This window comes from Lacerta agilis, chromosome 2 (assembly GCF_009819535.1).
Source record: "Lacerta agilis isolate rLacAgi1 chromosome 2, rLacAgi1.pri, whole genome shotgun sequence".
NCBI lineage: Eukaryota > Metazoa > Chordata > Lepidosauria > Squamata > Lacertidae > Lacerta > Lacerta agilis.
This window is the reverse complement of record NC_046313.1, coordinates 119,672,205-119,700,086: the sequence shown is the minus strand read 5'-3', so window position 1 is coordinate 119,700,086 and position 27,882 is coordinate 119,672,205. Positions and strand designations below refer to the sequence as shown.

The 27,882-nt window shown below is 44.5% G+C and overlaps 2 protein-coding genes across 2 annotated transcripts in view; both read left to right on the top strand.

Annotated features, from left to right (window-relative positions):
• Positions 1–2,273: 2,273 nt before the first annotated feature.
• LOC117042602 (oocyte zinc finger protein XlCOF6-like) overlaps positions 2,274–27,882 on the top strand; it is a 43,295-nt gene continuing 17,686 nt past the window's right edge. The window contains 3 exon segments of the mRNA XM_033142139.1: positions 2,274–2,296; positions 23,358–24,432; positions 24,493–24,833. Of these exon segments, the coding sequence (XP_032998030.1) occupies positions 23,370–24,432; positions 24,493–24,833 (1,404 nt within the window). The 5' untranslated portion in view covers positions 2,274–2,296; positions 23,358–23,369.
• LOC117042261 (zinc finger protein 709-like) lies at positions 7,700–9,472 on the top strand (the record flags this gene model as incomplete). Its single annotated transcript, XM_033141794.1, has 1 exon — positions 7,700–9,472. A coding segment is annotated over one exon (1,353 nt), but the record flags the coding sequence as incomplete, so codon positions are not given.

Genomic DNA, 27,882 nt, shown 5'->3' with positions numbered 1-27,882 from the left:
CATTTGCATGTGCGGACCTGAGTGAAAACTGCAGCAGAATGAACTATATACACACACCCCTAGTGGTCTAGGGTGAGAACTTCAATACATAACAGCCCTCCTCTCCATTCTTTGGCCCCCCATTGCGTGGAAAATTCCAACACTTCAGGTTCCTTTTTGAATGCACAAATCCATAGAGCTATGGCAGCAGACCAGCTAACAGGCTCGAAAAGCTCCGCTTCCAGGCATGTTGTTGTTTAGTCATGTCCAACTCTTTGTGACCCCATGGACCAGAGCACGCCAGACACTCCTGTCTTCCACTGCCTCCCGCAGTTTGGTCAGACTCATGTTGGTAGCTTCGAGAACACTGTCCAACCATCTCGTCCTCTGTCGTCCCCTTCTCCTTGTGCCCTCCATCTTTCCCAAGCTTCCAGGCATGGGCGCAGCCAATAATTTTGTTGCTTCCCAGGGGGGCATTTATTTGGGGTTTCGTACGAATGTCCTAGGTTGCATCCCCGGCAGTGGCCATCTCAGCAAAAATTCCTCTGGGGCATGAAGGTGGCACACTTTACAACCCTCCAACACTTTATGTCTGATAACCCCCCCCCCCCCGGGGGGGAGAGATTCTGCCATAATCACACCCGGCTGTCTACCAAATCCATCTGGCTGAGACCCTCCCTGCCCATGCACTCCTCTGGCCAGAGTGATGCATGCTTTGGTTATCTCCCGCTTGGACTACTGCAATGCACTCTACATGGGGCTACCTTTCAAGGTGACCTGGAAACTGCAATTAATCCAGACAGGGCAGCTAAACTGGTGACTGGGAGTGGCTGCCGGGACCACATAACACCAGTCCTAAAGGATCTTCACTGGCACCCAGTCCATTTCCAAGGACTATTCGAAGTGTTTGTGCTGACCTTTAAAGACCTAAACCTGAAGGAGGGTCTCCACTCCCATCATTCAGCCCGACACTGAGTCTCCTCGAGGGTCTGATGATGGTTCCCTCACTGTGAGAAGCAACGTTAAAGGGAACCGATGTCAAGCAGATAAAGAATTAAACAATGTTTAGAAGACACCTGAAGGCAGCTTTGTATCGGAAGATTTTAAATGTTTGATGTTTTTATAATGTTTTTATATGCACTGCAAGTAAGACCCTGATGTTGGAAAGATGGAGGCCACAAGGAGAAGGGGGCGACAGAGGATGAGATGGTTGGACAGTGTTCTCGAAGCGACTGGCATGAGTTTGGCCAAACTGCGGGAGGCAGTGGAGGATAGGGGTGCCTGGCGTGCTCTGGTCCAGGGGTCACGAAGAGTCGGACACGACTGAATGACTGAACAACAGCAACAAAGCTGCCCAGCTACATTTTGTTGTTGTTTTGTTGTTCGTGACCCCATGGACCAGAGCATGCCAGGCACGCCTATCCTTCACTGCCTCTCGCAGTTTGGCCAAACTCATGCCAGTCGCTTCGAGAACACTGTCCAACCATCTCATCCTCTGTCGTCCCCTTCTCCTTGTGCCCTCCATCTTTCCCAACATCAGGGTCTTTTCCAGGGAGTCTTCTCTTCTCATGAGGTGGCCAAAGTACTGGAGCCTCAACTTCAGGATCTGTCCTTCTAGTGAGCACTCAGGGCTGATTTCTTTGAGAATGGATAGGTTTGATCTTCTTGCAGTCCATGGGACTCTCAAGAGTCTCCTCCAGCACCATAATTCCAAAGCATCAATTCTTCGGCGATCAGCCTTCTTGATGGTCCAGCTCTCACTTCCGTACATTACTACTGGGGAAACCATAGCTTTAACTATACGGACCTTTGTCGGCAAGGTGATGTCTTTGCTTTTTAAGATGCTGTATAGGTTTGTCATTGCTTTCCTCCCAAGAAGCAGGCGTCTTCTAATTTCATGACTGCTGTCACCATCTGCAGTGATCATGGAACCCAAGAAAGTGAAATTATTATTATTATTATTATTATTATTATTATTATTATTATTTCCACTTTACAGCTGCTGAGGGCGTCCCCTGCAAAGTAGCCTGGCGTCCTGCCCAGTTCCCGTTTTCAGCTGCCGGCAGGGAAGGAGACGCCCCTCCCTGGGTGAAGCTGGCCCAGCTGTGCAACTCTCGCCCGACTCCCACCCTCATTCCCACAGGGCTGCTCTTGGGTCATAGCTCTATGGGCACACGCCTTCGGAAAGGAACCCGAAGCACGTCGGAAATTCCCGAGCCGAAGGGGGGGGGAAGGAGCCCCTCCCTCGGAGATCCGCCAGGCTGTGAATAGAGGGAAGCGGAGGGAGAGAGAGAGAGAGAGAGAGGAGGAGAAAGAGGTAAAGATGCAGGGGGGGGGAGAGAAAGGGGGCAGAGACACCCCCCACCCCACACACAACAACAGCAACTCCCTTCCTGCAGAGGCCCCGATCCAGGCAATCTAGAGAGAGGAGGGAGTCCATGGAAGGGTTAAAGGGGGCGAGAGGGGCAGGATTGGGACCCCCCCTCTCCTTCCTCTGCCCCCTCCCTGCTCACCTGGGGAGGGAGAGGGGGGCGCCATGGGGAGAGATTGGGCAAGAAGGGTGAGCCGGCCAGGGGGGGCCTCTGGGCAAAGGGGAAACTCAGGGGTGGAGGGCAGAGAAAGGTGGGGGGCGGGAGGGAGGGGAGGGAGGGAAGCACCCCTGGAGGTGCAATTTTAATTGTTGTTATTGTCATTTATTTATTTATTCAATCTATTAAGCCCTGTTTAGGGAGGCTTTTAATGGTTAATAGATTATTGTATTTTAATGCTCTGTTGGAAGCTGCCCAGAGTGGCTGGGGAAACCCAGGCAGATGGGCGGGGTATAAATAATAAGTTGTTATTATTATTATTATTATTAGTCTCTTTCTCTTGCACAGGGCAGCCCAAAGTGGCTTACAACCTATTTTTATTGCTCTTGTTGTTGTTATGTTCCACGGTGACACTCCTAGGCCTTTTTTGTCCTGTTTCCTGCATTTGGGGGGCAGAGAGAAGGCTGGTCTTGTGGGATGTAAAAGAGGACAGGAGCAGTCAAACACCACTTTTCCTAGAGTAGACCTAAAGGTTGTCTCAGTCCTCCAGCCGGAACTTCCTGCCTTCCTGGACTGAGACACAAAACTCCCTTGTATGTCACTTGAGATGGGTGCGGCCTCTCCTTGAAGAAGCACAGGCCGGGCCTCCATTTTGTCTCTTCAGTCTTCTCTCTCTCATTGCCGTCTTAACAGCAGCATGACTCAGATGCGCCCTTGGCTCTAGGCCAAGAGAAGAAAAGGGGAACTTTCTCCCATAAGGAGATAGTCACCACATGTATACTGTTTAGTAACTCTTTAAGCCTGAATCTGGGATCCTTTGTGTGAACAGGTGAATTCTTGTGAGTAAACTGAAGACTGTGTAGTGTCTTATTAAAAGAGGGATTAAAAGGGGAAGACACCAGGACAATATTTCTAATGACTCTAGCAAGTCTGTGCAAGCTATCCGCTCTGTGTGTGTGCTAAAAAGGGAATGTTAACTCAGCTTTTGACTTATGGTGCTGGAGGAGACTCTTGAGAGTCCCATGGACTGCAAGAAGATCAAACCTATCCATTCTCAAGTAAATCAGCCCTGAGTGCTCACTGGAAGGACAGATCCTGAAGTTGAGGCTCCAGTACTTTGGCCACCTCATGAGAAGAGAAGACTCCCTGGAAAAGACCCTGATGTTGGGAAAGATGGAGGGCACAAGGAGAAGGGGACGGCAGAGGACGAGATGGTTGGACAGTGTTCTCGAAGCTACTAACATGAGTTTGGCCAAACTGCGAGAGGCAGTGAAGGATAGGCGTGCCTGGCATGCTCTGGTCCATGGGGTCACGAAGAGTCGGACACGACTGAACGACTGAACGACTGAACGACAACAAAACTCTGCAGATATTATAGAACTTGTAAACACAAGTTGGGACAGGAGATCTTAAACAATATATCCTGCCCCACATCCCTCAACATTCCACAGGTCTCAGGGCCTGCTCCACCACGAGGGAGACTGAGGCAGCCCCATCAGGCAGCAGGTGCAGAGAGGCAGGGGCGGAGCAAACTTGAAGGCACCCCTCCCCAGTGCGCGTGCCCTGACGTCACGACGCGTGGCGCAGCCTCCTGGGTGGACATGCGCAGTCCACCCAAGATGGCGGGCGCAATCGGCCGGCACCCATTCCGTGTGGTGTGGCAACCTTTAAGCTGCAGCGCGTGAACAGCAGCACAGACGCTGTGCTGCTGTTCACACGCTGCAGCCTTTTAAAAGTTGCCGCACCAACGGTGTCGATCGCAGGGGTGGGGCCTGTCCCCAGAGTGTCACCTTCTCCAGGGCGGTACCCGGGGCGGCCCGCCCCCTTCCTCCACCCCTACAGAGAGGGGCAAGGAGGGGACTGATCTGAGTGCCATTTGGCCAGCCCTGGTTTAATCCTCTATCCTCTCATCCAGGGGAAGGTGCTGCCCCATTGCCAGTGTCCTAGGCACAAGACAGCAGCCTCTGGAAGTCAATGGTGCAGGATGATATGGGAATGTGTGCAGTTGGTTGGACTGCGTCAGGAAGATCTTGGCGATCATGGAGGAAGGAGGAAATGAAATACAGATATTCAGCGTTTTCAGAGGAGGGGGTAGAAGGGGAAAGTGTGTCCCACCAGATAAGACTCCCACCAACCCTGGCCATATGCCGTCCTTGCTTGGGCAGGTGGTACTTTGAGTCCGGCCACATCTGGAGGGCCAGGGATGCCTCAACTCAGCATAGAAGGTTCCTCTAGGGCTCAGTGTTACTTGGGAGTTGGTGGACCTGGATCTTAAGGGTTCTTGAAAGTCTAACAGTATAAATCCAAGGTGCCCACACTCAGCAGCGTAGGAACCGCTGCCAGCACCTGGGGAAGAGCTTTTTAAAGGAAATCGTTCACCCCCAAAGTTGCTTGCTTAGGAACGTACAGTGGGTCCACCAACCTGCAGCACCAGAGCTGCCCCTCCCGCCGCCCTGCCTTCCTCCGCTGCTCCCCACACAAAATGTGTGTCTGGATGAAATCCCAAAGTATTTTTGCCTCCTGTTCCAAAGAGGTCCAGTTGACATTCCAGAAGAAAGTGTGGCTAAGAGTCTAACACACATTGTGGCTGACAAAAACAGCCAGGGAATATGAAACTGATTTGAAGATTGGTTTCTTCTTCCTTACATTCGGGCGAAAACATCACTGGTTTCACTTCTTTTCTTCACCTTTAATATTCACTTTTTCAGTGTCACAAGTATTTTTATATAGTGATCTTCAGATGAAGAGAAATATTTGTTGCTCAGTTGTTCAAGTCGTGTCTGACTCTTCGTGACCCCATGGACCAGAGCACGCCAGGCACCCCTATCCTCCACTGTCCTCCCGCAGCTTGGCCAAACCCACGCCAGTCGCTTCGAGAACACTGTCCAACCATCTCATCCTCTGTCGTCTCCTCCTTGTGGCCTCCATCTCTCCCAACTTCAGGGTCCTTTCCAGGGAGTCTTCTCTTCTCATGAGGTGGCCAAAGTACTGGAGCCTCAACTTCAGGATCTGCCCTTCCAGTGAGCACTCAGGGCTGATTTCTTTAAGGATGGATAAGTTTGATCTTCTTGCAGTCCATGGGACTCTCAAGAGTCTCCTCCAGCACCATAATTCAAAAGCATCAATTCTTCAGCGATCAGTCTTCTTTATGGTCCAGCTCTCACTTCCATACATTACTACTGGGGAAACCATAGCTTTAACTATACGGACCTTTGTCGGCAAGGTGATGTCTTTGCTTTTTAAGATGCTGTCTAGGTTTGTCATTGCTTTTCTCCCAAGAAGCAGGCGTCTTCTAATTTCGTGACTGCTGTCACCATCTGCAGTGATCATGGAGCCCAAGAAAGTAAAATCTCTCACTGCCTCCATTTCTTCCCCTTCTGTTTGCCAGGAGGTGATGGGACCAGTGGCCATGATCTTAGTTTTTTTTTGATGTTGAGCTTCAGACCCTATTTTGCGCTCAACTCTTTCACCCTCATTAAAGGTTCTTTAATTCCTCCTCACTTTCTGCCATCAAGGTTGTGTCATCAGCATATCTGAGGTTGTTGATATTCTTCCGGCAATCTTAAGATAAATATACAAGTTTTATAAATAATTTCCAGTAGGAGCGAAAGGGGGAGAACGGTGATAGAGGCTTGGACTGGGAATCTCCACTGAGATAGGTCAGTGTCGGGAGGCAGGTGCGAGACCTGGTGGCATATAATTATTATCAGTAGTAATTGGGGTGGGCGTTTAAACTGGCCTTCCCAGCAGTCAGGCTCCAGCTGCTTTCCTTCTGCATCTCAGGCTCTCTCCATTCAATAATGCAAGACTGAGAGATGGAGGTCCAACCCAAATAACATTCTCCCACCTGAGCACTCCTTCAGCGACCACAAGCACCGAGCCTTGTCACTAGTCTTATATATGGGTCTCCCAAAATGGTCAGTATGGACCCCCTGAGGCCAAAGGGACTGTGCAGGTGGTTAATAAACATCTAGAGGTCGTAGGGGATGAAATGTGGTCCAAAGGGTGGGGGAGTATAGTGCAGAGGATGTTCTGAGATAATGCTGCTTCATTAGCAATGATTATGAGTTATGAAAGGCTGATGATGCATTACCATTATTTGACATTATTTCATTTGCATTTCCTGAAAACTAGGAACATATGGAGGACAGCAGATAATGTGCGAGATGTAAGAGTAAGTGCTAATTGATGTGTGTAATAATCCTTTCTTCTCTTCCTAGAAAACAAATAGGATTTTCTACCCCTTCGCCCTCCAAAGCAGACAATAGAGAAGGAACTCTGTGGGGCCAAGTTCAATGAGAATAACAAAGAAATAGTTTAAATGCATGGAGTGTGAAAAGAGAGAGAAGAAACAGTTTGAAAGTATGGAGTGTGGAAAGAGCTTCAGTGACAGAGGAACACTAGGAAAACATCAACGGACTCCCACAGGAGAGAAACCATTTAAATGCATGGAGTGTGGAAAGAGTTTCACTAACAAAGGAACGCTAAGAAGACATCAACGGACTCACACAGGAGTGAAACCATTTAAATGCATGGAGTGTGGAAAGAGTTTCACTGACAATGGAACGCTAAGAAGTCATCAACGGACTCACACTGGGGAGAAACCATTTAAATGTATGGAGTGCGGAAAGAGCTTCAGTCAGAGTGGCACCCTAAGAAGACATCAACGGACTCACATGGAGGAGAAACCATTTAAATGTATAAAGTGTGGAAAGAGCTTCGCTGAGAGTGCAAAACTTAGAATTCATCAATGGATTCACACTGGGGAGAAACCATTTAAATGCATGGAATGTGGAAAGAGCTTCCCTGAGAGAGGAAAACTTACACTTCATCAACGAACTCACACGGGGGAGAAAGCATTTAAATGCATGGAATGTGGAAAGAGGTTCACTGATAGTGCATACCTTAGAATTCATCAACGGACTCACACAGGGGAGAAACTGTTGAACTGTGTGGAGTGTGGAAAGAGCTTCACTCATATTGGAGGACTAAGAAGACATCAGTTGACTCACACAGGGGAGAAACCATTTAAATGCATGGAGTGTGGAAAGAGCTTTATTCGTGGTAAAGCACTTAGTTTGCATAATCAAACTCACTCAGGAGAGAAACCATTTGCATGCATGGAGTGTGGAAAGAGCTTCAGTGACAGTAGAACACTTAGAATTCATCAGCGGAGTCACACGGGAGAGAAACCATTTAAATGCATGGAGTGTGGAAAGAGCTTCAGTCACAGTAGAACACTTAGAATTCATCAGCGGAGTCACACGGGGGAGAAACCATTTAAATGCATGGAGTGTGAAAAGAGCTTCAGTCGCAGTGACACACTTAGAATTCATCAGCGGAGTCACACAGGGGAGAAACCATTTAAATGCATGGAGTGTGGAAAGAGCTTCAGTCGCAGTGGACACTTTAGAATTCATCAACGGAGTCACACAGGGGAGAAACCATTTAAATGCATGGAGTGTGGAAAGAGCTTCAGTCGCAGTGGACACTTTAGAATTCATCAACGGAGTCACACAGGGGAGAAACCATTTAAATGTAAGGAGTGTGGAAAGAGCTTCAGTCGCAGTGGACACTTTAGAATTCATCAACGCAGTCACACAGGGGAGAAACCATTTAAATGTAAGGAGTGTGGAAAGAGCTTCAGTCGCAGTGGACACTTTAGAATTCATCAACGGAGGCACACAGGGGAGAAACCATTTAAATGCATGAAATGTGAAAAGAGTTTCACTGATAGTGGAACATTTAGAAAACATCAACAGACCCACACAGGCAAGAAACCATTTACATGCAAGGAATGTGGGAAGAGCTTCAGTCAGAGAGGATGCCTTAGAAGCCACCAATGGGTTCACACAGGAGAAAAACCATTTAAATGTATGGAGTGTGGAAAGAGCTTCATTGATAACCGAGGACTTAGAATCCATCATAAAAGTCACACGGGGGGAAAACCATATAAATGTAAGGATTGTGGAAAGAGCTTCTCTGAGCTTGGAAAAGTTAGAATCCATCAACGGACTCACACAGGGGAGAAACCATTTAACTGTATGGAGTGTGGAAAGAGCTTCATTAATAGTGGAAAACTTAGAATCCATCAACGGACTCACACAGGGGAGAAACCGTTTAACTGTGTGGAGTGTGGAAAGAGCTTCTCTGAGTTTGGAAAAGTTAGAAGACATCAACGGACTCACACAGGGGAGAAACCATTTAAATGCATGGAGTGTGGAAAGACCTTTAACGATGGTACAGCACTTAGTTTGCATCATCAAACTCACACCGGGGAGAAACAATATAAATGTATGGAGTGTGGAAAGAGCTTCGCTTATAGTGGAGGACTAAGAAGACATCAGTCGACTCACACAGGGCAGAAACCATTTAAATGCATGGAGTGTGGAAAGAGCTTTATTGAAGGCAGAGAACTTAGTATGCACCATCAAACTCACACAGGAGAGAAACCATTTGAATGCATGGAGTGTGGAAAGAGCTTCAGTCACAGTGGAACACTTAGAAAACACCAATTGACTCACATGGGGGTGGAAACCATTTAAATGTAAGGAGTGTGGAAAGGGCTTCACTAATGTTGGAAACATTAGAAGACATCAACGGACTCACACTGGAGAAACCCTAAATTCAGAGTGGAACCCTAAATTCACATACAGGAAACTTAGAAGACATCAACAGACTAACTCAGGTATAAGCAAATAAATGTATGGAGTGTGGAAAGAGCTCAATAGAAGTGGAAACCTTAGCAAACACCAGCGAACTCACAAAGGGAAAACCAATTCCTTATATGGAGTGTACGTAGAGCTTCAGTCCTGATGTTCTTACAAAACATCAATGCACTTGCAAGGAGGAGAAGCTTTAATAAATAGACTGACCTTAACATAGTATGGGATGTCAGCAAGGCAGTGATTAGGGGTTTCTTGATTTTACAAGACTCTATTAAAAAGAACAAAGGGAAAAGAAAAAAGAAGGAATTTTGAGAAATTTAATGGAAAAGGAAAGTCAATTAATTTCAAAACTGAAAAATACAGAGTTAAAACAAGGTATCAAGATGTTACAAATTCAATACAAGATGTTAGTAAATCAGGAAATAGAATGGAGAGAAAAATGGACCAAAAAAATTGAGTTCACAGACAAGACAGGAAAATTGCTAGCGTGGCTGTTGAAAAAACGACAAAGCCAAAATATAATAAATAAAATAATAAAGGATGATAAAATGATTGAAAACCCAAAAGAAATCAAGAAAGTATTTCATAAATTCTACAAAGAATTGTATCAGAAAGGACAGGAAGATGAGCCTTTATTACATTAATCCCTAAACAGGACACTGACACAACGAATGTAAAATAAATTCGACCAATTTCTTTACTAAATTTGGACTATAAAATCTTTACGGATATCATGGCCAGGAGATTGAATCTGACAAACTGATCCATAAAGATCAGACAGGTTTCTTGCCGGGTCGTCAAATGAGAGACAATGTAAGATTGGCAGTGGACCTAATTGAATACCTGGATACAAGGATAGATTAAAAATAGCAGCCTTGATCTTCATAGACACTGAGAAAGCGTCCGACAATTTTGTCTTGGCAGTTTATGGAAAAGACCTTGGAAAGGATGGAAGCAGGGGAAAATTTATGAAAGGAATTAAGGCAATATATTTAGACCAATCGGCGAAATTAATTGTTAATAATACCTTAACAGAAAAATTTAATATAACAAAAAGTACAAGACAGGGGTGCCCCCTGTCTTCGCTCCTTTTCATCACAGTATTAGACGTCTTGGTAAATAATTTAAGAGAAACAACAGCGATCAAGGATATTAAGATTGGGTCAAAGGAATACAAACTAAAAGCCTTCATGGACGACCTGGTGGTGACTTTAAAAGAGCCAAGATCTAGCATGGGTGAAATTTTAAAGGAGATTGATGAATTTGGGAGGCTAGTAGGGTTCAAATTAAATAAAGGAAAGACAAAAATGCTGGTTAAAAATATGAGTAAAAAGGAAAGTGATGATTTGCAAAAAGAATATGAAATTATGGCAGTTAAAAAGGTCAAATATCTTGGAATTTGGTTAACATCTAAAAATATAAATCTAATGATAATCATGTTACAGTATGGAAGGAATTTTAAAAAGGATTTGGGCATTTGGTGGAGATTAAGCCTGTCTTTATGGGGCACATAGCTGTTATAAAGATGAATATGTTACCTGGGATGTTATTTATTTTTCAAATGCTGCCCATGATTAAAGGAACAGGCCAACTGAAAGATTGGCAAAGGAATTTATCAAAATTTGTGTGGCAGGGGAATCCACCACGAATAAAACATAAATTAGTGGATTGTAAAGAAAGAGGCGGATTTGGCATGCCAGATCTGAAGCTATATTATGAGTCAGCATACTTGATTTGGGTGAAGGAATGGATAATATTAAAAGATAATGATTTGTTAGATCTGGAGGGCTTTAGTTACCGTTTTGGATGGCATTCATACTTGTAGCAAGACAAGGTGAAAGTCCATAAAGAATTCCTAACCCACTTGTTTAGAAAAGCAATTTTTGAAGTCTGGCAACGATATAAAAACCTATTAGAAAGAAAAACTCCTAGATAGTTGTCGCCAACAGAAGTTCTGACTGTTAAAAAATATATATATGGAAAATAATTGGATAACATATGATGATTTATTAGTGGAATCTGAAAAAGGATGGAAGATTAGACCATTTGAACAAATAGCAGATAGATTAACAGGCTGGATAAAGTACCATCAAGTGTATAATATATTTAATGAGGATAAGAGGAAATATGGTTTTGAGAGTACTAAATCTAAATTTCAGTTGGAGATATTGGATGGGAAAAGAAAATGTTTGTCTAAAATGTATGATCTTTTGTTAGGATGGTACACTATGGATGATGAAAGATTTAATGAGAAAGTGGGCAATTGATGTGGGACACAATATTGAATTTGAAATGTGGTCCAAATTATGGAATCAGAAGATAAAATTTACAACATGTACGATCCTGAAAGAGAACATCATGAAAATGATGTACCGCTGGTACTTGACACCGGTCAAATGAGCAAAATTGTACAGAAGAAGGAGTAATAAGTGTTGGACATGTAATATAAAGGAGGGAGAGTTATATCATATACAGCATCTAGAATTCTATTAGCGCAAAAATGGAAATCCAGACACTTACCAACGATTGAGGATTGGAGAATAAAATTGATGGAGTATTTAGAATTGACGAAGCTGACTGGAATTGGAGTAAATTTGTTGAGTATTTAAAAATCCAATGTGAAGAGGTGAATACACTGACAGGTTTGAATATATGTAATAGAGTCTCTGACTGAGGGTAAATAATTGGATGATTGGTTAAAAGCCAGAGATAAAACCTATGAATGCTGATGAATGATGAAAAATATGAAAACCAAGAATAGCGATGGAGGGAAGTCACAGACTCGGCGGAGTATTTGTGTAGATTTGGTAAATATGTTTATTAATCTGTATTTCGTTTCACAATATTCAGAATACACACACACACACACACACACACACACATATATACATATTCCTCTCCCTCATGCTCCTGCGCAACAGTTCCTGTTTGACTCCCCTGCTTTTCAATGCTCAGTACATACTGTTTCTTCGTGGCAACTTCACCTTTATCTTTTGGATTGGCGAGACTATAGTACCATCGCCTGACTCTACGTCATCTATCATACTTCTGGTGGCAAATACACTGTTATGTTGCGGACTGGCAAGACTATATTAATCATTTCCACCTTTAACTCTCTTGTTCTGTGGGACCTCTATCGGAATTATGTGGGTTGCGCGGGAATTGCTCACATTTGATGTCTCTGATGTTCGGTAGAATGTTTGTATCCTTATATATTTGTATTCTAGTTCTACATTATACTGTTTATATGTAAAATTATGCTATATTGAGACCAATTTTTCAGCCGGTTACATTTTTGGGGTCCTTTTATAGCTAGGCAGGTGCCTGGCTACAGACTAGCCTTGCAAACAGAGGGGCTTTCGGCAAACCTTAGAAGTGTGGTACCGTCTGTTGAGGACGCGGGTGGCGCTCTGGGTTAAACTGCAGAGCCTAGGGCTTGCTGATCAGAAGGTCGGCGGTTCGAATCCCCATGACGGGGTGAGCTCCTGTTGCTCGGTCCCTGCTCCTGCTCTGCCTAGCAGTTTGAAAGCACGTCAAATAGGTACCGCTCCGGCGGGAAGGTAAACGGCGTTTCCGTGCGCTGCTCTGGTTCGCCAGAAGCGCCTTAGTCATGCTGGCCACGTGACCTGGAAGCTGGACGCCGGCTCCCTCGGCCAGTAACGCAAGAACTAAGCTGTATTCACTTCTCTCCCCCCCCATTGTATATCAATGGAAAGATAATTTAACGAGGAATGTAATGCAGTAACCTTTAAGAAGGATTATTTATTACAATAGCAGTCATAAAGAAGAACCGTGAAACACAGAGAAAAAAAAGGAACTATTCAGGTTAAATTGCCGTGTTGGCACTTTTCAATAAATAAGTGGGTTTGGGGTTGCAGGTTGGGCACTCGGTCTCTAAAAGGTTCACCATCATTGTGCTATTCAGTTAAGGTTAACAACAACATTTACACTCCCAACAGAATATTTTAAAAACCATTGAAATATCAAACATTAAAACCTTCCCCATACAGGGCCACCTTCAGATGCCTTGTAAAAGTCAGATAGATGTTTATTTCCTTGACATCTGACGGGAGGGCGTTCCACAGGGGGGGGGCCACTACTGAGAAGGCCCTCTGCCTGGTTCCTTGTCATGGTGTTGATAGAGCATCAATCCTAAATTTGTCAGCGTCTCTCAAAGAAGCAGGATCAGAAAGTTTTTAATGTTTGATGTCTTATGCGGCTTAGGACCCTCGTACCTAAGGGACCTTCTCTCCTGGTATGTCCCGGGTAGGACCTTAAGGTCCTCAAATATTAACTTTTTGGAGGTCCCGAGCCACAAGGATGCTAGGTTGGCTTCAACTAGAGCCAGGGCCTTCTCAGTACTGGCCCCGACTTGGTGGAACGGTCTGGCACAAGAGACCAGGGCCCTGCGGGATTTGGCATCTTTCCGCAGGGCCTGCAAGACAGAGCTGTTCCGCCTGGCCTTTGGGTTGGTTTCAGTTTAACCCTGACGTTTCATTCTTTTGGTGTGATTGGTGGGCTGCTTAAAAATGAGGCTGCAGTCTAAATTAAACTTTAAATTGCATTTTAATCTGTATTTTAATGAATTGTTTTATGATTTTGTTGTGATTTTATTGGTGTTAGCCGCCCTTAGCCCGGTTTGGCGGGGAAGGGCGGGGGTATAAATAAAAAATTATTATGATTATTAATTCTCCCGATTCATCATTTGCAATCCTACCAGCTGAAATTGATCTGTGTCCTGGGATAGCTCAGTTGGTAGAGCATGAGACATTCAGGGTTGTGGGTTCGAGTCCCGCCTTGTCAAAGATTCCTGCATCGCAGGTTCAACTAGATGACCCTCTTGCTCCCTTCCAACTCCACGGTCTATGAACCTCACTTATTCGCAGTGAGGGAAACCACCAGAATTATTTTTTTTAAGCAAAATTTTGTTAAGAAGTTCTGCAACCCACCTTTGCATAATAGGAGTTTGCCTTTGTAAAATTGGAGGGTAAAAGGAGATGGGTGGGCTTTTTTGTAGGGAACGTGACGTTTCTCTTGTCTCGGTCCAGATTTGGGTCTCTGCCTCCCAAGAGTTTAGACACGCACGGTCACCACATGTAGTAGTAGTAGTAATAATAATAATAATAATAATAATAATAATAATAATAATAATAATAATAATAATTTATTCGTACCCCGCCCATCTGGCTGGGTCTCCCCAGCCACTCTGGGCGGCTTCCATCAAATATTAAAATACATTTAAAATATCACAGATTAAAAACTTCCCTAAACAGGGCCGCCTTCAGCTATTTTCTGAATGCCAGGTAGTTGTTTATTCCCTTGACCCCTGATGGGAGGGCATTCCACAGGGCAGGCGCCACCACCGAGAAGGCCCTCTGCCTGGTTCCCTGTAGTTTTGCTTCTCGCAGTGAGGGAACCGACAGAAGGCCCTCGGCGCTGGATCTCAGTGTCCGGGCTGAACGGTGGGGGTGGAGACGCTCCTTCAGGTATACAGGACCGAGGCCGTTTAGGGCTTTAAAGGTCAGCACCAACACTTTGAATTGTGCTCGGAAACGTACTGGGAGCCAATGCAGATCTCTCAGGACCAGTGTTATGTGGTCCCGGCGGCCGCTCCCAGTCACCAGTCTAGCTGCCGCATTCTGGATTAATTGCAGTTTCCAGGTCACCTTCAAAGGTAGCCCCACAGAGAGCGCATTGCAGTAGTCCAAGCGGGAGATAACCAGAGCATGAGGGTCACTCGGCGAGCTTAGTAACGAGAATCAAACCCTGGTCTCTCTCTTAAATTCCCCTTTAATAGAATTAAACCCTTGCCCTCGATTTACTATCTCCTCCCCCCCCCTCTGGAAACATGGTACAGTCCACTCTGGCATTGAGCCTGGGGTCAGAAGGGACCATAACGATGCAAGGAGGGATGATGGGGAACTGGTAGGGTCCTTATACATTTGTGTGCGGCGCTTTTTCCTCTTCTGATAACTGGAGTTTCGTTTGTAAAGCGATACAGCAGTGCAGAAAGGATTGTGTGTGGAGACAGGATAGGGAGCGAAGCGTAGTTGCTGATCTTTCTCATCCTAATTAAAGTTGGAGTTCTTATTACAAAATACACTGAAATAAATATAATTAAGAACTCTGGCCGGAAGTTTCTACCAAAAAGATGCGTTTACTCGTGAGTAAATACAAATATAGTATCAATCCTGTTAAGAATTACAGTCTTAAATGAAGAAATAGTTTCAGATTCAAAAATCCCTTGAAAGTCTTTTAGAAGTTGATGTAAGGGCTTCTACGATGCATGTCAGATGTATAATGAGACAACTGGAGACCAGGACAGGGCCCCGTTTCGGCGTAGACGCCTTCCTCAGCTGGCAATATCAAATAATATTAGATAGTACGGAGTACATCGAGTTTCAGTAATTAAGATTTTACAAAGATCATTATTAGACAGCATCAAACGAATTAGATCAAGGTTTTAAATCGAGGTTTTAAAGTATCATTCACTAAATAAGATTTAATAAAGGTCATCATTCAGCAACATCAAAAGAATTACAATAGGTTTTAAAGTATCATTCTAATAAATAGACCAAAGTAGCTTTTCATAGTATTTGGTTCCTTACCTCGTTTCCCCCCCCCCCGAGAGGTGTATAAAATATATATGGTTTCTCTTTCTTTGATTCTTGAGAAGATGTGGCGTCTGTAAATCATGGATAAGAAGGATTGTTACATATCTCCCGTTAAATTGTGTGCATGTAAAGTGCAAGGTTATGTGTTTCCTCACCTTAGAGAAAGTTTTCCTGTGTTTTCTCTGCGTTTCCTACTAGTGGGTGAGTTTGTTGTCTTATATATCTGATAGGGGAGGAGATAACCCCCTATTCCGGCCGGCTTCTTAAAGGTATAATGCAATCACAAAGTCCTCAAACGCAGAGAGTTCTGTGGTGCTGTTTTAAAGAAAGGAAATGTATTCCTGATGTTCATTCAGACCCTTGGAAGACATAGTTTCGAACAGATGAATGTATCTGGCTTCCTGTTGTAATAGAAGTTTTTCAATGTTTCTTCGATTATATAGTTCTATCTTGGGTTTCCAGATAATCAAGAAGACAAAATCATCCTCCGTGTGTTTGCATCGTATATAATTTTCCACTAAAGGGGCTTCTAGAACCTTGTTTCGGATCCGTGATCGACGCTCGTTTATGCGTAATTTTATCGGTCTGCTGCTCTTGCCTGTGTATATCTTTTTACAGGGGCACATCCATGCATACACGCTGTTCTGTGTGTTGCAATTGCTGGAGTGTTCTATTTGAAATTTAAAACCAGACTGTAAATCGACAAACTCTTTCACTTGTAGTGCATATTTTCATGCGCTACAACTGCTTCTCATGGAACACATCCCACATTAAGACCCATTTTCCCCTGCATCATCTCTCTCTCTCTCTGAGGAACGTCAACGCACTCACGCTGGCGAGAAACCATTTAAATGGATGGGTTGTGGAAAGAGCTTCAGTGAGAGTGGAGCACTGAGAAGAGTGGGGAGAGTGGATCTGGAGTGCTGGTGGTGAAGGATGATAGGCTGAGAGTCAACTGATTCTTCATCTTTCTGAGAAAGAGCTGAAAGTGTTGCCTGCCTCCCTTTTTGGGATTCTGAATTCCTTTCAAGCAATATTGAAATATATTCGGAGTCCTGCAGTGGTTCTTTATTGCAGCTTGTAAAACAGTGATTCAGTTCCCTCCCAACCTCAGGCTTTTATATACCTTATTTACACAATGAGTCCCGTCTGATTGGCTGATTCTGCTTCCCTCCTGGAGCCTGATTGGGCTGCTCCTGCAAGCCAATCAGTTGTTGCATCCCAGGATCCTACCTTCATGTTGTTCTAGTATCCAAGCTTAGTACATAACAAATATAAAGGGGGTGGGATTTTTCCCTGAAGGCCCTTGTTAGGTAGTGGGTGGACACAGCAGACGACACCGTGATTTTCAAGCAGCTCTTGTTTATTCTCAGGCTGGAGCCGAAGTGAGCTGAAGGGCTCAGCAGCCTGCTTACATAGAACTCAGCTACAAGCAACAGTAAAAAGATGGGTAGTTTTTTCATTTGTGGTGGTCGTGTGATTCAGTAAAACAGTACTGGGAAAACATACAATGAACTTAAAAAAATATTTAAATATACTTTTAAGGAAATACCGGAAGCATTCCTTTTAGGAATGGTAGGACTAGAGATAAAGAAATGTGATCAAAAGTTTTTCTTATATGCTACCACAGGGGCGAGACTTCTGCTGGCACAGGTCTGGAAACAAAAAACAATACCAACTGTTGAGCAATGGCAACAGAAAATCACAGAATACATGGAAATTGCAAAAATGACAATGAGAGTCAGACAACGGGGGAAGAAACGTTTAGAAAAGAATGGGGAAAGTTTATGGAATATCTGGATAAGGTGTGTAAGACGTAAAGGATGACATAAAACACATGGTGTGTAGTTATTTTAAAGAAGAGAATAGTAAAGAAATAAGGAAAGATATATAATTTTGAAATGGGATTGTAAAATTAATTGAAATCCGAAAAGAAAAGAAAAATTAAAACGGTGGAAAAACAGTTGATGTGCGAAACATAGATGTATGATTTAGAGAAGACATAAGAAGAAAGCAGGGAAGTGAACGGAATTGTAAATGTAATCACTTAGAGTGGTATAATTTTTTTGTTTTTTGGTATTACTTGTTTCTAACACTTTTTTGTTATAATCTTTGTCAAAATTCAGAGGAAAAATCAATAACAATCATTTACAAAAAAAAAAAAATTACAACTTTCTGTATTTACCCAATCCCTGAACGTCACTTTCAATCCCTCATTTGCATGTGCGGACCTGAGTGAAAACTGCAGCAGAATGAACTATCTACACACACCCCTAGTGGTCTAGGGTGAGAACTTCAATACATAACAGCCCTCCTCTCCATTCTTTGCCCCCCCCCCCCATTGCGTGGAAAATTCCAACACTTCAGGTTCCTTTCTGAATGCACAAATCCATAGAGCTATGGCAACAGACCAGCTAACAGGCTCAAGAAGTTCCGCTTCCAGGCATGTTGTTGTTTAGTCATTTAGTCGTGTCCGCCTCTTTGTGACCCCATGGACCAGAGCACGCCGGGCACTCCTGTCTTCCACTGCCTCCCGCAGTTTGGTCAGACTCATGTTGGTAGCTTCGAGAACACTGTCCAACCATCTCGTCCTCTGTCGTCCCCTTCTCCTTGTGCCCTCCATCTTTCCCAAGCTTCCAAGCATGGGCGCAGCCAATAATTTTGTTGCTTCCTAGGGGGGCATTTATTTGGGGTTTCGTACGAATGTCCTAGGTTGCATCCCAGGCAGCGGCCATCTCAGCAAAAATTCCTCTGGGGCATGAAGGTGGCACACTTTACAACCCTCCAACCCTTTATGCCTGATAAAGGCCCCCCCCCCGGGGGTGAGAGATTCTGCCATAATCACACCCGGCTGTCTACCAAATCCATCTGGTTGAGACCCTCCCTGCCCATGGACTCTCTGGCCAGAGTGATGCATGCTTTGGTTATCTCCCGCTTAGACTACTGCAATGCGCTCTATGTGGGGCTACCTTTGAAGGTGACCCGGAAACTGCAATTAATCCAGAATGCGGCAGCTAAACTGGTGACTGGGAGTGGCTGCCGGGACCACATAACACCTGTCCTAAAGGATTTTCCCTGGCACCCAGTCCATTTCCAAGGACTATTCGAGGTGTTTGTGCTGACCTTTAAAGACCTAAACCTGGAGGAGGGTCTCCACTCCCATCATTCTCCCTGGACACTGAGTCTCCTCCGAGGGTCTGATGATGGTTCCCTCACTGTGAGAAGCAAAGTTAAAGGGAACCAATGTCAAGCAGATAAAGAATTAAACAATGTTTAGATAAAGACACCTGAAGGCAGCTTTGTATCGGAAGATTTTAAATGTTTGATGTTTTTATAATGTTTTTATATGCACTGTAAAAACATGATGTTGGGAAAGATGGAGGGCAGAAGGAGAAGGGGACGACAGAGGATGAGATGGTTGGACAGTGTTCTCGAAGCGACTAGCATGAGTTTGGCCAAACTGCGGGAGGCAGTGAAGGATAGGCATGCCTGGCGTGCTCTGGTCCATGGGGTCACGAAGAGTCGGACACGACTGAACGACTGAACAACAACAACAACATTGGCAGCATATAAATATTATTATTATTATTAATATTATTTCCACTTTACAGCTGCTGAGGACGCCCCCTGCCCAACAGCCCTGCAAAGGTTCCCGGTTTCAGCTGCCGGCAGGGAAGGAGACGCCCCTCCCTGGGTGAAGCTGGCCCAGCTTGGCAACTCTCGCCCGCCTCCCACCCTCATTCCCACAGGGCTGCTCTTGGGTCATAGCTCTATGGGATTCACACGCCTTCGGAAAGGAACCCGAAGCACGTCGGAAATTCCCGAGCCGAAGGGGGGGGGGAAGGAGCCCCTCCCTCGGAGATCCGCCAGGCTGTGAATAGAAGAGAGAGAGGAGGAGAAAGAGGTAAAGATGCAGGGGGGGGGAGAAAGGGGGCAGAGACACCCCCAACAACAGAGATCAGCCTTCCCACCATTTACTATGGGAAATGCAGCGGGGTGGGGGTGCAGGGGGGGCCTTTCTGCAGAGGGAGGACCGGAAGGGTTTGCATTGGAAGTTCTCCTTTGCAGCGCCCCATCCGCTTGAGAGTCGAGAGATGCTCAACTTTCCTGCCCCCCCCCCCGCCCTCTTTTGCTGGAATGAAATGGGAGCCCCCCACCAAGGGGGGCCCAGCAAGGACCCCCACTCCCAAGCAGTTCCGCGCCCCTCTGCGAGTCCCGGGTTCTCCATGGCAGGAATCCCTGGGGCACCACGATCCTGGCTCCGCGCCGAGGTGTGCCTTGTTGGGTCCCCTTTGTGCGGAGAATCGGAGAGAGGGAGGCCATGGAAGGGTTAAAGGAGGGAACAAAGACCTTGATAGAGACCCCCCCCATCTCCCTCCTCTCCCCCCTCCCTGCTCACCTGGGGAGGCCCGTCTGGAGGGAGAGGGGGGCGCCATGGGGAGAGATTTGCAAAGGGGAAACTCGGGGCTGGAGGGCAGAGGAAGGTGGGGGGCTGAGGGAGGGAGGGAGGGAGGGAAGCACCCCTGGAGGTGCAATTTTAATTGTTGTTATTGTTATTCATTTATTTATTCTATCTATTAAGCCCTGTTTAAGGAGGCTTTTAATGGTTAAGATGCGCCCTTGGCTCTAGACCAAGAGAAGAAAAGGGGGACTTTCTCCCATAAGGAGATGGTCACCACATGCATACTGCTTAGTAACTCTTTAAGCCTGCCTCTGGGGTCCTTTGTGTGAACAGATGATTTCTTGTGAGTAAACTGAAGACTGTGTAGTCTCTTATTAAAAGAGGGATTAAAAGGAGAAGGCAACAGGACAATATTTCTAAGGACTCTAGCAAGTCTGTGCAAGCTATCCGCTGCGTGTGTGCGTGCTAAAAAGGGAATGTTGACTCTGCAGATATTATATAACTTGTAAACACAAGTTGGGGCAGGATATCTTAAACAATATATCCTGCCCCACATCCCCCAACATTCCCACAGGTCTCAGGGCCTGCTCCACCGCGAGGGAGACTGAGGCAGCAGCTGCTGTTGTTCACACGTTGCAGCCTTTTAAAAGTTGCCGCACCGACGGTGTCGATCGCGGGGGTGGGGCCTGTCCCCAGAGTGTCACCTTCCCCAGGGCGGTACCCGGGGCGGCCCACCCCCTTCCTCCACCCCTGCAGAGAGGGGCAAGGAGGGGACTGAGCTGAGCGCCATTTGGCCAGCCCTGGTTTAGCCCTCTGTCCTCTCATCCAGGGGGAGGTGCTGCCCCATTGCCAGTGTCCAAGACACAAGACAGCAGCCTGGGGAAGTCAGTGGGGCAGAGTGATTTGGGAATGTGTGCAGTTTGACTATATCAGGGAGATCTTGGCGATCACTGAGGAAGGAGGAAACAAAATACAGATATTCAGCATTTTCAGAAGAGGGGGTAGAAGGGGAAAGGGTGTCCCACCAGATAAGACTCCCACCATCCCTGGCCATATGCCGTCCTTGCTTGGGCAGGTGGTACTTTGAGTCCGGCCACATCTGGAGGGCCAGAGATGCCTCAACACAGCATAGAAGGTTCCTCTAGGGCTCAGTGTTACTTGGGAGTCGGTGGAACTGGATCTTAAGGATGATTGAAACCAGAACAGTATAAATCCAAGGTGCCCACACTCAGCAGCGTAGAAAACCCTGCCGGCACCTGGGGAAGAGCTTTTTAAAGGAAATCATTCACCCCCAAAGTTGCTTGCTTAGGAACGTACAGTGGGTCCACCAACCTTCAGCACCAGAGCGTCCCCTCCCCTCGCCCTGCCTTCCTCCGCTGCTCCCCACACAAAAGGTGTGTCTGGATGAAGTCCCAAAGTATTTTTGGCTCCTGTTCCAAAGAGGTCCTGTTGATATTCCAAAAGAAAGTGTGGCTAAGAGTCTAATACACAATTGTGGCTGACAAAAACCGCCAGGGAATATGAAACTGATTTGAAGGTTGGTTTCTTTTTTACATTCGGGCGAAAACATCACTGGTTTCACTTCTTTTCTTCACCTTTAATATTGGCTTTTTTCAATGTCACACGTATTTTTATATTGTGATCTTCAGATGAAGAGAAATATTTGTTGTTCAGTCGTTCAGTCGTGTCCGCCTCTTCGTGACCCCATGGACCAGAGCACGCCAGGCACGCCTATCCTTCACTGCCTCCCGCAGTTTGGCCAAACCCATGCCAGTCGCTTCAAGAACACTGTCCCACCATCTCATCCTCTGTTGTCCCCTTCTCCTTGTGCCCTCCATCTTTCCCAACATCAGGGTCTTTTCCAGGGAGTCTTCTCTTCTCATGAGGTGGCCAAAGTATTGGAGCCTCAGCATCAGGATCTGCCCTTCTAGTGAGCACTCAGGGCTGATTTCTTTAAGGATGGATAAGTTTGATCTTCTTGCATTCCATGGGACTCTCAAGAGTCTCCTCCAGCACCATAATTCAAAAGCATCAATTCTTCGGCGATCAGTCTTCTTTATGGTCCAGCTCTCGCTTCCGTACATCACTACTGGGAAAACCATAGCTTTAACTATACAGATCTTTTTCAGCAAGGTGATGTCTCTGCTTTTTAAGATGCTGTCTAGGTTTGTCATTGCTTTTCTCCCAAGAAGCAGGCGTCTTCTAATTTCGTGACTGCTGTCACCATCTGCAGTGATCATGGAACCCAAGAAAGTGAAATCTCTCACTGCCTCCATTTCTTCCCCTTCTATTTGCCAGGAGGTGATGGGACCAGTGGACATGATCTGAGTTTTTTTGATGTTGAGCTTCAGACCATATTTTGCGCTCTCCGCTTTCACCCTCATTAAAAGGTTCTTTAATTCCTCCTCACTTTCTGCCATCAAGGTTGTGTCATCAGCATATCTGAGGTTGTTGATATTTCTTCTGGCAATCTTAAGAGAAATATACAAATTTTATAAAGAATTTCCAGTAGGAGCGAAAGAGGAAGAACAGTGAGAGAGGCTTGGACTGGGAATCTCCGCTGAGATAGGTCAGTGTTGGGAGGCAGGTACGAGACCTGGTGGCATATAACTATTATCAGTGCTAATTGGGGTGGGCGTTTTAATCTGGCATTCCCAGCAGTCAGGCTCCAGCTGCTTTCCTTCTGCATCTCAGGCTCTCTGCATTCAATAATGCAAGACTGAGAGATGGAGGTCCAACCCAAATAACATTCTCCCACCTGAGCACTCCTTCAGCGACCACAAGCACCAAGCCTTGTCACTAGACTTATATGAGTCTCCCAGAATGGTCAGTATGGAACCCCTGAGGTCAAAGGGACTGTGCAGGTGGTCAATAAACATCTAGAGGTCGAAGAGGACAAAATGGGTGAACTTAGGACTCGGATGAATAGTGGGCAGGTTCATGGACATAGAGCAGCTCCCTTTCCTGTGAGAAACTTCTTTATTTAAAAAGGAAATCCCACAGTTCAACCATATTCTAAGATAATGCTTCTGAAATCCATTACCATTATTTCATTTGCATATCCTAAAAACTGGGCACATATGGATGACAGGAGAGAATGTACAAGATGTTAAAATAAGAACAGGTGCTAATTGATGTGTGTAATATTCCTTTGTTCTCTTCCTAGAAAACAAATAGGATGTCCTCCCCGTCGAAAGCAGACAATGGAGAAGGCAGTCAGAATTCTGGTGGGCCAAGTCCAATGGGAATAACGAAGAAACCATTTGAATTCATGGAGTATGGAGAGAGAGAGGAGAAACAATTTGAAACTATGGAGTTGTGGAGTAGCTTCACTGACAGTGGAACACTACGAATTCATCAACAGACTCACACTGGGGAGAAACCATTTAAATGCATGGAGTGTGGAAAAAGCTTTGGTTGGAGTTCAAACCTTCGTATACATAAACACACTCACACAGGGGAGAAACCATATAAATGTAAGGAGTGCGGAAAGAGCTTCAGTCAGATTGGACACCTTAGAAACCATCAACGGATCCATACAGGGGAAAAACCATTTAAATGCATGGAATGTGAAAAGAGTTTCACTGATAGTGGAACATTTAGAAAACATCAACAGACCCACACAGGCGAGAAACCATTTACATGCATGGAATGTGGGAAGTGCTTCAGACAACGTGGAAACCTTAGAATTCATCAACAGACTCACACAGGTGAGAAACCATTTAAATGTACGGAGTGTGGAAAGAGTTTCAGTATTCGTCGATCCCTAATTCGTCATCATCAAACTCACACTGGGGAAAGACCATTTTTATGTATGGAGTGTGGAAAGAGCTTCACTGATAGCCGAGGACTAAGAAGACACCAGTCGACTCACACAGGAGAGAAAACATATGAATGTATGGATTGTGGAAAGAGCTTCTCTGAGATTGGAAACCTTAGAATCCATCAACGGACTCACACAGGGGAGAAACCGTTTAACTGTGTGGAGTGTGGAAAGAGCTTCACTGATAGTGGAGCACTAAGAAAACATCAACGGATTCACACAGGGGAGAAACCCTTTGAATGTATGGAGTGTGGAAAGAGCTTTATTGATGGTACAGCACTTAGTTTGCATCTTCAAATTCACACCGGGGAGAAACTATTTAACTGTGTGGAGTGTGGAAAGAGCTTCACTTATAGTGGAGCACTAAGAAGACACCAGCGGACTCACACAGGAGAGAAACCATATAAATGCATGGAGTGTGGAAAGAGCTTTATTGAAGGCAGAGATCTTAGTATGCATAATCAAACTCACACAGGAGAGAAACTATTTGAATGCATGGAGTGTGGAAAGAGCTTCAGTCACAGTGGAACACTTAGAAAACACCAATTGACTCACACGGGGGGGAAACCATTTAAATGTAAGGAGTGTGGAAAGGGCTTCACTAAAGTTGGAAACGTTAGAAGACACCAGCGGACTCACACAGGGGAGAAACCATTTAAATGCATGGAGTGTGGAAAGAGCTTTAGTGATGGTACAGCACTTAGTTTGCATCATCAAACTCACACCGGGGAGAAACCATTTAAATGTAAGGAGTGTGGAAAGGGCTTCACTAAAGTTGGAAACGTTAGAAGACATCAACGGACTCACACTGGAGAAACCGTAAATTCAGAGTTGAACCCTAAATTCACATACAGGAAACTTAGAAGCCATCAACAGCCTAACTCAGGTACAAGCAAATAAATGTATGGAGTGTGGAAAGAGCCTCAATAGAGGTGGAAACCTTAGCAAACACCAGCGAACTCACAAAGGGAAAACCATTGGATGATGAAAGATTTAATGATAAAGTGGGCAATTGATGTGGGACACAATATTGAATTTGAAATGTCCAAATTATGGAATCAGAATATAAAATTTACAACATGCACGATCCTGAAAGAGAACATCATGAAAGTGATGTACCGCTGGTACTTGACACCGGTCAAATTAGCAAAATTGTACAGAAGGAGTGATAAGAAGTGTTGGACATGTAATATAAAGGAGGGAGAGTTCTGTCCTATACAGCAGCTAGAATTCTATTAGCGCAAAAATGGAAATCAACACACTTACCAACGATTGAGGATTGGAGAGTAAAATTGATGGAGTATTTAGAATTGGCGAAGCTGACCGGAATTGGAGTAAATTTGTTGAGTATCTAAAAATCCAATGTGAAGAGGTGAACACACTGACAGGTTTGATGTAATACTTGCAATGGAATAGAGTCTCTGACTAAGGGGTAGATGATTGTATGATTGGTTAAAAGTCAGAGATAATACCTACGAATGATGAGGAATGATGAAAAATATGAAAACCAAAGTAGCGATGGAGGGAAGTCACAGACTGGGCCGAGTATTTGTGTAGATTTGGTAAATATGTTTATTAATCTGTATTTTGTTTCACAATATTCAGAATATATATATATATATATATATATATATATATATATACACACACACACACACATATTCCTCTCCCTCATGCTCCTGCGCAACAGTTCCTGTTTGACTCCCCTGCTTTTCCATGCATGCTCAGTACATACTGTTTCTTCGTGGCAACTTCACCTTTATCTTTTGGATTGGCGAGACTACAGTACCATCGCCTGACTCTACATCATCTATCATACTTCTGGTGGCAACTACACTCTTATGTTGCGGACTGGCAAGACTATATTAATCATTTCCACCTTTAATTCTTTTGTTCTATGGGTCCTCTATCGGAATTATGTGGGTTGCGCAGGAATTGCTCACATTTGATGTCTCAGATTTTCGGTAGAATGTTTGTATCCTTATATATTTGTATTCTAGTTCTACATCATACTGTTTATATGTAAAATTATGCTATACTAGCTGACCCGGCTACGCGTTGCTGTGGTTTTTTTTAATTTTTATTATTATTCTATTGATAATAAAAAATGTTCAACTTCTGTTCAACTTCTGTTCAAAAATGTTCAACCCCTGTTCAACTTCTGGTTTCTCCCACCCACAACAACCCTGTGTTGTAGCTCAGGCTGGCCCAGGGTAACTCGGCGAGCTTAGTAACGAGAATCGAACCCTGGTCTCTCTCTTAAATTCCCCTTTAATAGAATTAAACCCTTGCCCTAGATTTACTATCTCCACCCCCTCTCTGGAAACCTGATACATGGTACAGTCCGCTCTAGCATTAAGCCTGGGGTCAGAAGGGACCATACCGATGCAAGGAGGGATGATGGGGAACTGGTAGGGTCCTTATACATTTGTGTACGGCGCTTTTTCCTCTTCTGATAACTGGAGTTTCGTTTGTAAAGTAATACAGCAGTGCAGAAAGGATTGTGTGTGGAGACAGGATAGGGAGCGAAGCGTAGTTGCTGATCTTTCTCATCCTAATTAAAGTTGGAGTTCTTATTACAAAATACACTGAAATAAATATAATTAAGAACTCTGGCCGGAGGTTTCTACCAAAAAGATGCGTTTACTTGTGAGTAAATACAAATATAGTATCAACCCTTTTAAGAATTACAGTCTTAAATGAAGAAATAGTTTCACATTGAAAAATCCCTTGAAAGTCTTTTAGAAGTTGATGTAAGGGCTTCTACGATGCGTGTCAGATGTATAATGAGACAACTGGAGAGCAGGACAGGGCCCCGTTTCGGCGTAGACGCCTTCCTCAGCTGGCAATATCAAATAATATTAGATAGTATGGAGTACATCGAGTTTCAGTAATTAAGATTTTACAAAGATTAGACAGCATCAAACGAATTATATCAAGGTTTTAAATCGAGGTTTTAAAGTATCATTCACTAAATAAGATTTAATAAAGGTCATCATTCAGCAACATCAAAAGAATTACAATAGGTTTTAAAGTATCATTCTAATAAATAGACCAAAGTAGCTTTTCATAGTATTTGGTTCCTTACTTTGTTTTTTTTGAGAGAAGTGTATAAAATATATATGGTTTCTCTTTCTTTGATTCTTGAGAAGATGTGGCGTCTGTAAATCATGGATAAGAAGGATTGTTACATATCTCCCGTTAAATTGTGTACATGTAAAGTGCAAGGTTATGTGTTTCCTCACCTTAGAGAAAGTTTTCCTGTGTTTTCTCTGCGTTTCCTACTAGTGGGTGAGTTTGTTGTCTTATATATCTGATAGGGGAGGAGGTAACCCCCTATTCCGGCCGGCTTCTTAAAGGTATAATACAATCACAAAGTCCTGAAACGCAGAGAGTACTGTGGTGATGTTTTAAAGAAAGGAAATGTATTCCTGATGTTCATTCAGACCCTTGGAAGACATAGTTTCAAACAGATGAATGTATCTGGCCTCCTGTTGTAATAGAAGTTTTTCAATGTTTCTTCGATTATATAGGTCTATCTTGGGTTTCCAGATAATAAAGAAGACAAAATCATCCTCCGTGTGTTTGCATCGTATATAATTTTCCACTAAAGGGGCTCCTAGTACCTTGTTTCGGATCCGTGATCGATGCTCGTTTATGCGTAATTTTATCGGTCTGCTGCTCTTGCCTGTGTATATCTTTTTACAGGGGCACATCCATGCATACACTCTGTTCTGTGTGTTGCAATTGCTGGAGTGTTCTATTACAAATTTAAAACCAGACTGTAAATCGACAAACTCTTTCACTTGTAGTGCATATTTGCATACGCTACAACTGCTTCTCACATCCCACATTAAGACCCATTTCC